This window comes from Hemicordylus capensis, chromosome 2, assembly GCF_027244095.1.
Source record: "Hemicordylus capensis ecotype Gifberg chromosome 2, rHemCap1.1.pri, whole genome shotgun sequence".
Lineage (NCBI taxonomy): Eukaryota > Metazoa > Chordata > Lepidosauria > Squamata > Cordylidae > Hemicordylus > Hemicordylus capensis.
The window spans coordinates 265,733,892-265,747,289 of NC_069658.1; the positions used below are offsets into that span (position 1 = coordinate 265,733,892).

Sequence of the window (13,398 nt, forward strand, 5' to 3'; positions counted from 1 at the left end):
CTTGACTAATTTACATAGTCCTGCCTTAGTGAGTCACATGGACAAGCATAACCAACTCAAGAGACGCCTTTGGATGCCGCAGCAAAAAGAAGCCTTCACAGTAAGTGAATCAATGCCCCATTGTTAGCTTACTTTCCAGTAGGCTTATGAGATCACCCGGCATTCCGTGTGTCTGTGTGTGACCCCATCAACTTTGCAATGCCTGGACCAATATGAACCAAATTGGGTATAGTTGTAGAGACACATAGGGACACTTCAACTGTGTAGTTTGCAATGATGTCATCCACCCCGATTCAAGATAGTGCAAGTGGGCAATTGACTGATTTGAACCAAATTTGCTACAGCCCTCCTTTACCCTAAAGAGTGAATGGGAAGTGAACCCTGTCCTAACTGAGAGGCTAGGGTACAGCCACTCAGCACACTGTGGGCAGGACCTAGAGTGCCTTGTGGCAGGAAGAGAAGCGTGTCTTTGTTCTCAGAAGGAGCTAGGAGGGGGAATGAGAGAAGACGGGTGGAAGGCTTAGTGAGGAGCAGCAATGGAGCTTTTGCTGCCTCATTGTCAAAAGCTATCCTGAAGAACTCTTTCATGGAAGGACATCTGCAGATCCTTGAGAGACAGGATTGCAGGAAGCTTCAAATCTCTTCTGGAGTTTGGGGGTGAGTTCAGGGGGGAAGGAAGCCAGGGCTTCTGGGCTTCTGAAGGGTTTAGCAAGGGAACAGTTTGTTAGCTCATGTTAGATTTTTCTTTTTGTGCTTGGCAAATCCTTACATTGGACTACTGTGTTTTATCTGTAACATAACTAAGCCAAGGAAAACAAACCAGCGCCCCTTTCCAACTAGAGTGTTGCAAAAGTCTCTGTAGACTCTCAAAGGTGCTTTTTGTATCTTCGTACGTTTGTGTTCTTTGCAACTGGGGAACCACGATTTTTAAAGTGTGCCACCCCAATATCACCTGAGGGTGCTTTTTGAAGTATTCTTGTAGTTACTGAGTGTTCCTTATTTCTGTAACTAAAAGCTGAGAAGCCTCAGACTGAAGCAGTCTGTAGCATTTTGAATAAAGTTTTCTCTTTTTGTTCTTTGTATTTTACCTGCCTCTGAGTGGATTTTTAACTCAGGAAAAAGGGGTTTTTACTCTGGTGCAAACACGTCTCAAGTTGGATTGCTCAGCAACTCTCTATCAAGTGTGCTCATCACATGCAGGCTGCACGTGGAAGGGTTTTTGGACTTTTCCATTAATCCCCCCGGGGGCGGGGGGAGACCTGTAATAATTAGTGTGGTGGCAGTGAATCATCTACTGAGGAAGCAGTTTAAGTTTTTAAAAGGAACAGCCTTTGTAGAGCAAACATGGAGGGAATGATTCAGCATTTTTCTTCCCCCCCATGTGGGTTTGCTTTGAGACAAAGGCTGGATTTAAATCTGCTACACTGACACACAGGGACACCTCAGTGGTGTAGTTTGCAATGTCATCCACCCCAATCCAAGATGGTGTTTGCATGAACATTTGAGGCACAGGAGATCAAACTTGTGGACCTCGATTTAAACCAAATTTAGTCCAGTTGTAGAGAAAGTGAAAAGGAAGTAGGCAGATTAGTTCTTACTAGAACAACTTGTTCAAATGTGTGAGAGCCCTCTAAAATAACATCTCCATGCCTGAAGTGGTGAGTCTGTCCATTCTGGGGTAGGGTGGGGGGAGGGGGTGTACAGACATACAGACCAGGACACAAAAGGATAATGTTGGACATGGAGAGACCAGAGTTCAAATCCCTGAGTGCATTCTTATCTCCCACCCTCATTGTTTGAAGCATGATAGACACTGCCCCACTTTGGGGTGGGGGATGGGGGCTTGCTTTAAAATAACACCTGCTGTACTGTGTGCCCATGGGCACATTCTGCATTTGACATGGTACAGGTGAAACTTGGAAAATTAGAATATCGTGCAAAAGTCCATTAATTTCAGTAATGCAAATTAAAAGGTGAAACTGATATATGAGACAGACACATTACATGCAAAGCGAGATAAGTCAAGCCTTAATTTGTTATAATTGTGATGATCATGGCGTACAGCTCATGAAAACCCCAAATCCACAATCTCAGAAAATTAGAATAATACATGGAACCAAGAAGACAAGGATTGAAGAATAGAACAATATCGGACCTCTGAAAAGTATAAGCATGCATATGTATTCAGTACTTGGTTTGGGCCCCTTTTGCAGCAATTACTGCCTCAATGCGGCGTGGCATGGATGCTATCAGCCTGTGGCACTGATGAGGTATTATGGAAGACCAGGATGCTTCATTAGCGGCATTCAGCAATTCTGCATTGTTTGGTCTCATGTCTCTCATCCTTCTCTTGGCAGTGCCCCATAGATTCTCTATGGGGTCGGGTCAGGCGAGTTTGCTGGCCAGTCAAGCACAGTACACTGTATATTTTTCAGAGGTCCGGTTCCATGTAATATTCTAATTTTCTGAGATTGTGGATTTGGGGTTTTCATGAGCTGTATGCCATGATCATCACAATTATAACAAATTAAGGCTTGACTTATCTCGCCTTGCATGTAATGAGTCTGTCTCATATATCAGTTTCACCTTTTAATTTGCATTACTGAAATTAATGGACTTTTGCACGATATTCTAATTTTCCGAGTTTCACCTGTATACTCACGGGATACACACAGCCCTGACAATTGTCCTGTCAGCTCTGTGCTTGCCATCTAGCTCTTTCTTGGATCATATTCAAAGGATGTGTCTTCTTGAAACCTTCTGTACTTCATAGTTTTGTGGCTCACCGCAGGAAGTGTGCCTGGAAGACATGTGGGTACCCTTCTGTATCCATCCACCCACCCTGTCAGCACACCCACGTGCCAACCCTATAGACCAGGGCTGCACAACCCTGGCCCTCCTGCAGATGTTAGGCTACAACTCCATCATCCCTAACTACTGACCCCTGGGGATGATGGGAACTGTAGTCCAAAAACAGGTAGAGGACCAAAGTTGTGCTGCCATGATATAGACTGTAGCTAATACTGCAGGAGAGTGTGCCGAAATGGCCATCCAAATCCCCTTGGTCAGGACCATATGAACACTTATCTGGAAAACTGAGCTCCCTTGCTGTCTAGTTTGAACCCAGGGAGCAGTGCAAAGCCAAGGAGACACATTATTGCCAAAATGCATGCATCTCTGCATAATACTGTCCAGTAAAGGCAAGAAAAGACAGGATGGGGTTAAGCAGAGATGTATGCATTTTGGAAATAATTGAGCTCTTATGGAAAACTGGTCGTAGAGTGATCTTGTAATCCTTGGTTATGATATCATGTGGAATTTATGAGGCCATGTAAGATATATGTTTATGAAATTGTGTTGCTGTGTATGTTTGCTTGTAAGCCGCCCTGAGTCCTATGGGAGTAGGGCGACATATAAATCTAACAAAACAAAACAAAAAACACTTTGTGTCAGACTTTTGCTGAATCTCCTGAGAGCAACGGGAGTTTGGTTGTGCCCACACTTAGGATGTGCTTTAACAAACACTAGAATAAATACTCTGCAGTGCTGGTTTTGCGTCTGTTGTTCTGGGTAATCCACTGCAGGGGCCTGCTCTTTCTTCGCCTCTGCACAGAGCAGGCTCTGAGAGTACCCTGGCCTGGGGTAGATCCAGTGCCTGTAGTAGGAAGAGGATGCAAAAAGTTCTGGTTGAGCAGAGGGATGGGCATTAACTGCCGAGGCAGCTGCAGATATCCAGTTGATCCTCTGCATAGCAGAGGATTTCCCTACATTCCCCATGATCTTCTCTTCCTCCCACTTGGTTTAGTCTCCTGTCTCCTCTGCCCTGGAGAATGCTCTGCCTCGGGCAGCTGGCCTAGCATATGCTGTTGTGTCCCCTGGGGACTAACGGAGGCCTCGGTGCAATGGGGGGCTTTTCATCCTGAATGCCATACAAGTAACACAGCATTTCCCTCCGCTTTTGCTTTCCTTTCCTGCCGGCTCAGCACAGATGACTGTGGGCTCCTGGTACACTGTATATCCGGCTGGGACAGGACGCCTCTCTTCATCTCCCTCCTGCGCCTCTCCCTGTGGGCTGTGAGTATTTGTGGGCGTATTGACTTGCCTGTAGCAGACATGAGCAGTGCAGCTGGGGCTAGAGAGAGCTAGTACAGATCGTAGAGGAGGGATGCAGCAGTGGGTCATCTTTTCTTCTGCCCAGTTGGAGAGAGCCAGACCTGTGCAGCTGAAAGAAGCAGAATTCTGCTCACAGAAAATACAAATTCCGTGTTTGAAATTACCAGGGAACTGCACAGTTTGGAAAGGGTGGCAGTCGGAGAACATCTTGTGGCACTCTTCTGCAGTAGCTTGGGATTTATGGAATACTGGACCTGGCTTGGGTTGGGGGAAGAGCAGAGTGTTGATTCGCAAGAGAAAGAGGAACTTGACTTGCACTGACTTAAAACTTTTGGGCCTGCTCACATGATTGAAAGCTGGGTAAGAGGTGCATCCAGCCAGGATTTCAGACCGGTGTGTGCTCCTGAGAACCAGCTGTCCGTTGAGAAAGGAGGATGGGAAAGCGGCCGCGTGCTGGCTGCCTCAGTAGGATGGCCCAGGGTGCGCTTTTCTCCATCTAAGAAAATGTGCTGGGTAAAGCTGTCTACACAGATCATGGCTAGCACTGATCACATGCCTGTCCTCCCTCAATGTTTGCCAACCCATGCTGTGTCCCCAGGAGTGTGCACCTCAGGAGTGTGTCTGGCATCTTTGTGGCAGGCTTCTCCTGTCCAGCTTCGGATAAAGGGAAGAAGCCCTTTCTCCCGTTTGTGTGCCCTGTCTCTTCCAGGTTAAGATGGCCCACTGAGAATGTTCTGCTCAAGGATCTCTAAAATCCTGGAGGCAGAACTCGACTCTTTTCCCATTCCCCCCTGCCCTTTACTTCCTGTTTTCTAGGCAGTATGTAGCAAGACCCAACCTGTTTGCGCTTTTATCTAATGCAGTGGTTCCCAACCAGGGTCCTTCCAGATGTTGCTGAACTACAACTCCCAGCATCCCCAGCCTATTGTAGCTGGAGATGCTGGGAGTTGTAGTTCAGCAACATCTGGAGGAACCCTGGTTGGGAGCCACTGATCAAATGTTTAACCAAAGCTGAGATGCTTGAGGTTAATTGGTCTGTCAACCTCAGAGTAAGAAAGGAAGATGACCAAAACAAAATATTAAAAAACATGACAATGAGGAACATGAGCAACATGCCCCAGTAACTCAATCTCCTTAACAGTTGAAGGGGGAAAAAATCATTCGCCTGTTCCCCCGGAAAAGGTGGGTATTCTGAAGTCAATACAAAAATCATGTGCAGAGCTATGCTCTCTTGCCTTTCCAAAGGCATCTGTGTTCCGTGCTAAGCCATTCTGCACCTGTTTCTGAATGTTCCTGAGTGAGGAAGGCAAGAGAAACTGCAGTTATTACCAAACTCTTTGTTAAATGTCAAATAGTCTGCCAGTTGTAGGTCTGGGTAGTTGAGTGTTCCACATTTCTGCAGAAATCTGCCCTGCAGTGAGAGCAAATTATGTTCATTAAGTAAAATTGCATGGATTTTATTCCATTTCATAACTTACATTAGTGGAGTGGAGAAGTGGGTACGGTAGGGACTGGGGTGTCAAATGGAGGAAGATCTGAAATGTTATGGGGATAGTAGGGTGAGGTGTGAAGGGGCAGCCTTTCTGTACCTTAGGAACTGGGGAAGCTCTTGGTGTGGTTTGTAAACCTTGCAGAGTTTCCCCTCCCTAAAACAGTGAGAACTAAAGCTTGCTTTCTCAAATAGAAATGTGAGAGTCTTGGGAATGCCCAGATCCTGTGCTGCTTTGCTCAGAGCGAAATGCATGGCTTTGAAAAGAAGAGGATGAGTACCCTTTTTCTATTGACTTAAGAAACCATTTCTCAGTTGTTGAGGAATAGTACCCTGGATCTGTTCTGGGTCTTATCTATGTATTATGGGGACATGTGCAGGACAGGGAGTTGTCGTAATGAGTGATGCATTATCGGTCTGTCTGCCTTCCTTCCTAGGATGGGCTGGTCCACGCATCTTTAGAGCCTGCAGAGATTCTTTACCTGACCGTGGCCTACGATTGGTTCCTCTTTGGGTAGGCATGCTGGAGACTGGCCCTTTCCTTGGCTAAAAAGAAGGTGGGGGTGGGGAAAGGGGAGTAGCAGGGCCATGTCCTGGTCGTTCTGCTGCAGTGTTTCTCATACATTGGGAACTTGGGGCTACCCTTCTTGTAAACTGGTCTTGCTGCATGCCAAGCATTTACAGAGATTCTCACACATGACTGTGTGTAGCCCCTGCTGAATGGGAGGATCTGTGTGGATTGGTGCACTGATCAAACAGTGGCATTTAAAGTGAGATAGAACAGGATGTTTTCTTATCCCCCCCACCCCCAAACAACAACAACAACAAATACCTCACACAGGGAAACCATCATTAAAACAAAGCAGCCATGCTGAGTGTTCTTGAGGTTGGGATGATAGGACAGCGGGGGAGCAGTCACTTCTCCCCCCGCCCCCCCCCCACACACTCCCCCATTGATTAGCTAGGATCCTTTCAGTCAGCCCACTCCTTGGTTGGTGGGAAAGGAAACTGTCAAGCTAATTCTGTTTCAGGATTTTTCACTTTGGGGTAATTCTGTTTCAGGATTTTTCCCCCTCCATGTGTCCTGGATCTTCCTTGGGGGAGTTTGGGAAAGGCTTTGAGAATCTGGGGGCTCCTGCATATATTTGAAGGGATCTCTTGACACCTGCTGGGAAGGTCTGACCTTCCCATCTCCAGTTCCCAGCATGCTCTTGAGTGATGCTCAGTTTCTTTTCCCACTTTCTCTTGCAGGCACATGTTGGTAGACCGACTGAGCAAAGGAGAGGAGGTATGTTTCTTGGTTTGGGACAATTAGTGTCACGTATCAGTGGTGGCAAAGCCCCATGGTAGATGCCATGCTGGCCAATGGGGGGTTGTAGTCACAAATGTTGGTTTTGTGTGCATCTGAGCAGCACAAATTCTGGTTAGTCATGGTCACCAAGGATCTGCTCTAGAGATGTGCACGAATCATTTGGCACCTCTAAATCAAGGCACCAGAACGTTTCGGCCAGGGGCCAGCAGGCACTTTAAATGGGGAGGGGAAGGTCTTACCTGACCCCTCCCGTGCTCTGCTGCTGCCTCTACCACCTCTCGGTAGCGCTATCACACAGAGACCATAGCAATAGCAATAGCACTTACATTTATATACCGCTCTATAGCCGGAGCTCTCTAAGCGGTTTACAGTGATTTAGCATATTGCCCCCAACATTCTGGGTACTCAACGAGATCATGCCATCTCTGCTGGTAAAGCTTTGCCGCGCTGGGAGCTTTCTAGCTGGGAACAGGAAGTTCCCATTCCCCAGTATCCCACAGGTGGCGATGTCACAGTGCAGATGCCATCTTGATGCCCAGCAGCTTGAGTTTTACTGGGTACTCAGCGCAGACACCCTATCTGTGATATAGCTGCCTGCGGGATGCTGGGAACAGGGAACTTTTTCCCATCTAGAAAGCCCGTGGTGTGGCAAAGCTTTATCAGCAGAGATGGCGTGGTCTTCTCTGTGTGATAGTGCCATGGAGAGGCGGCGGGGGGCAGCAGTTAAAGCGTGGGAGGGGCAGGTAAGACCTTCATCTCCCCATTTAAAGCACCTGCTCGCTGCCCCCAGGGCCGTGCATGAATTGATTTGTGCACAACCCTATTCTGCTCCTTTTCATCACAATCCTGTGCATGATTACTCAGAAGAAAGCTCCATTGTATACATTGGGTTTTACTTCCAGGTAAACATGCATAGGATTGTGGTTTCTGCAAGGAGGAGATATCCCTGTAGTTGTGCTGGTCACTCCAGCTCCAAACTTGGACTGGGAGGGGAAGGATCAGAGTACGCCTACCCTGGTGGAAGTGAGAACAGGCACTGCGTGTCTTGGACCTCATCCCTATACCCCCTTCCATATTGCTCTCTGCTCACCACACAGCTATAGCCATACCCAGCCCCACAACTCCCCATATCTCCCCACACATCACTCCACCCTCCAATGAACTACTCCCTTTCCTTCAAAAAAGCTAATAACGCTTCCAGAAAACACGGGGGGGGGCGGGGAAGGAGGAGAGAAGAGGACGCAGGCACACTGCGCATGTGCCCCTTCTGACGCCTTGACGTCACTCCTCAAATACAATGCCTGCTTCTTGGTGGTTCTCTTAAATTTTGGAATGCCCAAGTGATTTGTGGCCATGTGGGTTTCCAGACCTTCCAGTCGGGGGTTTGGTTATGCATCTTGACACGGGTATGTGCAGCACCTTGCCGTGGCCATGCCTGAGCTTTATTGGAGAGGAAGGTTGAAGGGGGGATGGAGGGCGAAGTGGCTGCGGTGGTTTGCCTTTGTGACATGCAGTACCCAGTCTTGGCCAGCAGGAGGCTGAGGCCCTGAAGGCCCCAGAAGTGCTGGCTAATGAGGGGCTCTTGCCGAGGGTTGTGGGGCAGTGACAGCCACCTCCCCTGGGCTGCAGCCTGATGAGATGAAGGGCACGTACAGAGTGGCAGGTATCGTTTTATGAATGCAGCACTGTCCCGCTGTCGCCTTTGCTCTCTTACGCTTTCTTTCCTCTTTTTTTGGCTTTAGATTTTCTTTTTCTGCTTCGATTTTCTGAAGCATATCACCTCTGAGGAGTTCTCTGCCGCCAAGCAGCTGAGGTAAGAGCGGGCTGCACTCACGCCCGCCGCTGCCACCAAAGGCAGGCTAAAAGAGCCGAGAATCTCGTTAGTGCACACTCTTTCTTCTGGGAGATGGAGGCCCTGGTGTCCTGGCCCAGTTCCCTTTAATTTATTCTGCACTCGGAAAGCTGCAAAATGGGGCCGAGGATGGGGGCACGTCCCTTTCTCCAAAGCTGTTTGGTCTGGGAGTCCTACATAAGCGAAGTGACTGACTTTTGTCAGCACACAGGCTACGTTTCCACTTGGGGTAGAAGGACTGTGCTAGTTTGTCAGGCTGACTCTAGTTGGAATCACTTTTCCTGCTATAGGAGCATAAGACCTGCCTTTGTTGGACCAGACTAAGGGTCCATTTCAGTTTAGCATTCTGTCTCCTAGCTGTAGCCCGTCACACTTCTAGACAGCTCATGAGTGATTATTCACCCTCCTCTTCTTCCTCCCTTCTAGTCATGTGAAATAGACTGCCCCTCAACATGGAGGTTCCATCTTTAGATATTGGGGGTAGCAGCCAGCAGTCTACCCTCTATGTTGCGGTGGGGGGCTCTCAAACTTGAATCCATGGATGATGCTTGACTACAGCTCCCATCTGAGGACCCAAGTTTGAGAACCCCCTGCTCTATATATTTGCCTAATCCTATAATGAATGCCTTGTTACAGGAGCAGGGTGGATTTTTTGGCTTGGGGGGGAAGAATGCAGTCATTGGCTGCATTGAGAACCAGCCTTGTGTTCACTTGCTCCCTCCTCCCCCTGTGCATTACTTCCTGGCTTGATCAAGCCGTAGTTTGTTCCATGAACTTCTTTCTTTCCTACCTCAGAAGGAAGAGTCTGCCACCTGGATTTACCTTGGAGGAGATCTGTATGCTAAGTGAGTGCCTCATGCTGCCTTTCTCCTAGTTTGCGCTGGCTCTGTGCTCTGCTGGTGGGTGGGAGATGAGCAGCTACATTTCACTCGCCCCATTGACCCCTGCAGTCCATCCAGGCTCACAGGAAGACCACTTTCTCTGTCATCTTGTTCAGGGTTCATTCTGGACTGTGTCCCTTCTACGTTCATCTGAAGGTCTTGTTTAGGTTCTGGAAAAGATCAGTGCCCTTCGCCACTCGGCTGTCATGGGTATGTGCCGCAATGGGGAGCACCTTGAAAATGGGAGCTAAACATAATGCCCCATGAGGGCCTGCCGATGAAAACCTCATTCCCCTGAGGTGTAATGGAGGTCTAAAGAAGATGTACCTCTTCTCCCAGGCCTTCAACTAAGACCAGATTTTTAAATTTTAATGTGTTTATGATTTTTATCTCTTTATGAATTTTAAATGTGTTATATTTTATATCTTTAAATCTGTACACCGCCTAGAGAGTTCTATATTAGGTGGTATATAAATTAAATAAATAAAATAATAAATGATAAAGAAATGGGCACAGTCGTGCCAATAGAGGCTTACGAGTTGTTGTAAATAATATTTATATACGACTCTTCAACAAGAAACTTTTCAAGAAATAAACAAATAAATGCCCACAGAGAGCTATAACCAGGGCCATGTGTGGATAATGTTGCAAAACATGAAATTAGTCACAGAATTTAACTTCCTGAGAACCTTAACATTAAAAAAATAAAGCTAGTTTCGCACCCTCTTAGTTTTGAAGATACTGCTCAGTGCCTGCTGAGATCTCAGGAGCAGAATAAGAAGCCCAGAGTTTGCAGGTATGGCTACGGTGCCATATATGCTCATTGCCTCTCTCCAACAACTTGTAGCAACATAACTTCCTCTCTCTTATGCATAACTGCCCAGAGACAAAAGTTTGGGGCAGTATAGAAGTTTAATAAAGAAGGAAAGAACCTTAGCAAAACCATGCAAATTTGCTTTGATGTGCTTAATCCATATAGTTTGCAGAATTCTGCTCTTCTGGTAACCAAATGTTGTGCCAAAGTGATTGCTTTGGTTTGTGCAGAGTCTATATAACCTTGACTTCTATAACTTCTCCATTCCACATTTTGAATTGGAATGTGCTTTTATGGTGGGTGTGGATGTGGAGTTGATCGGGTGTTCCACTTTTACAGATGGGGGCCAGAGGTTGGGACAGTGAATTTTGCTAACTGTGGCTGGCCTGAGCTGCAAGTCAAAGTCCACTGCCCTGGAGTAATCATCTGCTTGAAAACACTCTTGTTGACTGGGATTGTGAGAGATAGTGCCTGTTCTTTTTAAAAGGTGTGATGGGGAGGAGTTTCAGGGGAGGAGTTTCAGGGCACCAAGAGAGTATAGCTGCTGTGACCTTTGTCACAATCGGGCGGAGCCACCATTGGGCGAACGCGTTCAAAGAACCCGGGCCACCACCAATCGGGGGCTGTGAATGCGGCCCCAGACACGCCCCTTGTGTCTGATGTCAGACATGGAGGACGTTATTTCGGTTCCAAATGGGGTTGCGCTGCCCCGTTTGGAGGCAAAATCAGCCCGCGCTGCATTGGCAGCATGGCCAGAATGACTCTCCCTGCCTTGAAGGCAGGGAGAGCTGCTCCTGGTCTCCGATCGATCTCCCTCCCAAACGGGACTGCATGGCCCCGTTTAGGAGAGAGATCGGCCCGTGCTGCATTGGCAGAACGGTCGGAACAGCTGTTCCTGCCTTTAAGGCTGGGAGAGTCGCTCTGGCCCACGCGCAGTGCAGGCTGATCTCCCAAACGGAGCTGCACATCCCCGTTTGGGAGGGAGACCATGTCCCCAATGTCTCTGTCAGACGCAGGGGCGTGGCTAGCCGGACCCCTGCTTCCGACATCAGATGCGGCAGGCAATGACAGAGGGTTAAGGCAGCAGCCGCACACAAGCCTCCACCAGCCTCCCCACACTGCTGGTCACAATTCTCTGGTTCTTCACCTGTAGCTCTAGTTCTGCCCTTCAAGAGATGGTTGAGGGGAGGGTGGACAAAAGGGTAGGTGAGTAAAGGAGGGGGAAAGCACTGTAGCTGTAGAGTCCTTGCTTTCTGGTACTCTAATAAATACTTTGAAGGGAAGACCTGGCTAGTCCTTATGGTGATGATCTACATGGCCTCTGTGCATCTCCACTAATGGGTTCATGTGCATGCACAGAGCCATGAGGCAGAATCTTCCAGAGCTTTCCCTCATATGTTTTGGTGGTTGCCTTGCCTCTAGGCTTTCTGGGATAGCTACCACCTTCCCCCGTCTTAAAACAAAACAGTCCCTTTCTTGCAGACTTTACCCACCACAACCCCAAAAGTTATGCAGTTTCTGAAAAGTACATTCTGAAGTTAAAATCCAAATATGCTGTTATGTTCCAAAGTTCTTTGCCAAGAAATGCTGCATTTTGTGTCCTATATAAATGGTGCAGAATAAGTGCGTGGTTGTCATACACACACACACACACACACACACACACACACACACACACACACACTGCTGCTAGTTGTTGGTGGGTGTGGCAAAGAGTCATGTTGAGGCACTGAATTCCCACTTCTGCTTGCTGGAGGTCCTGCCTAGGATCTCCGTATCTGTGTCATTCTCCCCTCCCTACACCCAGTTCCCATTCCTGAGAACTTGGCAGGCATTTCTCTCACACTTTCAAGCTTTTCTTTGAGGACTGCAGCTTGCTGTTTTTAATGGCCGTTGCACTCAGCATCCGTTTTTATGCTTGCCTCGTGTAATAACAGAGTAGTTAAGAGGTAGCTCTTAAAGCTACCACAAATGAGTATAAAACTTTGTTGGGTTGCCTCTTGGCTTCTGGGCCTTTTCCAGCCAGCAGCTACTGAAGTAGCACTCCACAAATACTGCCCCAGACCAGCCTATAGCATGATCTATGGCATCCATTTCTGAAACTGCAGAAGGAAGTGAGGGGTACGCATGAGACGCCTTGGGCAGAATTGAGCCATGTCAGTGGTACAAGAAGCAACCAGCCCAAAGCAGTGGCATAACTAGGGGAAACGGCGCCCCGGGCAAGCACTGAAATTGCGGGGGGGGCCCCCGCCGCACCCCACCACCACCACCCCCAACATACATCTGACTGACACACATGTTTCAGAAAACTTTTATTTTAAAAATTTTTAAAATTACAAAAATTACCAATATCATACATGTGGTCAAGCTCCTATCTACCACTTCAGATTTATTTTTTAAAACTATCCAAATTGTGGGGCTATCATTAATTTGTTTGGATAGCTCAGGTTAAAATGCTGGAAAACGACAAATTTCAGTATGTTGGGGCTCATGAAATCCCCAAATATTATGCGGAGTTGTACTTGGAAAAACTAAAAGAAGTGCCTGTCTGATTCTCTGCTATGCATTGTAGCATCACGATTACATAAGTTTTAGAAATAAATGGAGAATTTGACTTTTCCCAGATACTCTGAAAATAATTAAATGATATGCAGAGTAAACTGTGTCACTGCTTGGAATATATTCTAGTATTTCAGAAAGACAGTAAAAATGAGAGAAAGAGCAAGAAACTCTCAGTGGGCCTTAATACTAAGGATTTCACTTTGATTCAAAGACAAACTCACCATTAATAGCCATATTATTAGGACATCACATTTAACTCACTTATCACAAGAAGCAAAGTAAGAGCAAATGGATACAATCTTAGCTCATAAACTTCAGCTCAGTATTCACAAGCCCTTATTCTCTGTACATAGTGCCAATCTGAATATGTGTACA

The 13,398-nt window shown here is 47.2% G+C and overlaps 1 protein-coding gene across 5 annotated transcripts in view; it reads left to right on the forward strand.

The window, feature by feature from the left end:
• The window catches only part of MTMR14 (myotubularin related protein 14), a 117,424-nt gene that overhangs the window by 59,507 nt on the left and 44,519 nt on the right, over positions 1-13,398 (forward strand). For all 5 annotated transcript variants that reach the window (XR_008316566.1, XM_053297912.1, XM_053297913.1 and 2 more), the window contains 5 exons: positions 3,989-4,074; positions 6,040-6,116; positions 6,854-6,890; positions 8,657-8,727; positions 9,562-9,611. Coding sequence is in view for 4 of the 5 variants with exons in the window: in XM_053297912.1 (XP_053153887.1) it covers positions 3,989-4,074; positions 6,040-6,116; positions 6,854-6,890; positions 8,657-8,727; positions 9,562-9,611 (321 nt within the window). In the remaining variant the exon portion in view is untranslated. The remainder of the gene's footprint in view (positions 1-3,988; positions 4,075-6,039; positions 6,117-6,853; positions 6,891-8,656; positions 8,728-9,561; positions 9,612-13,398) is intronic.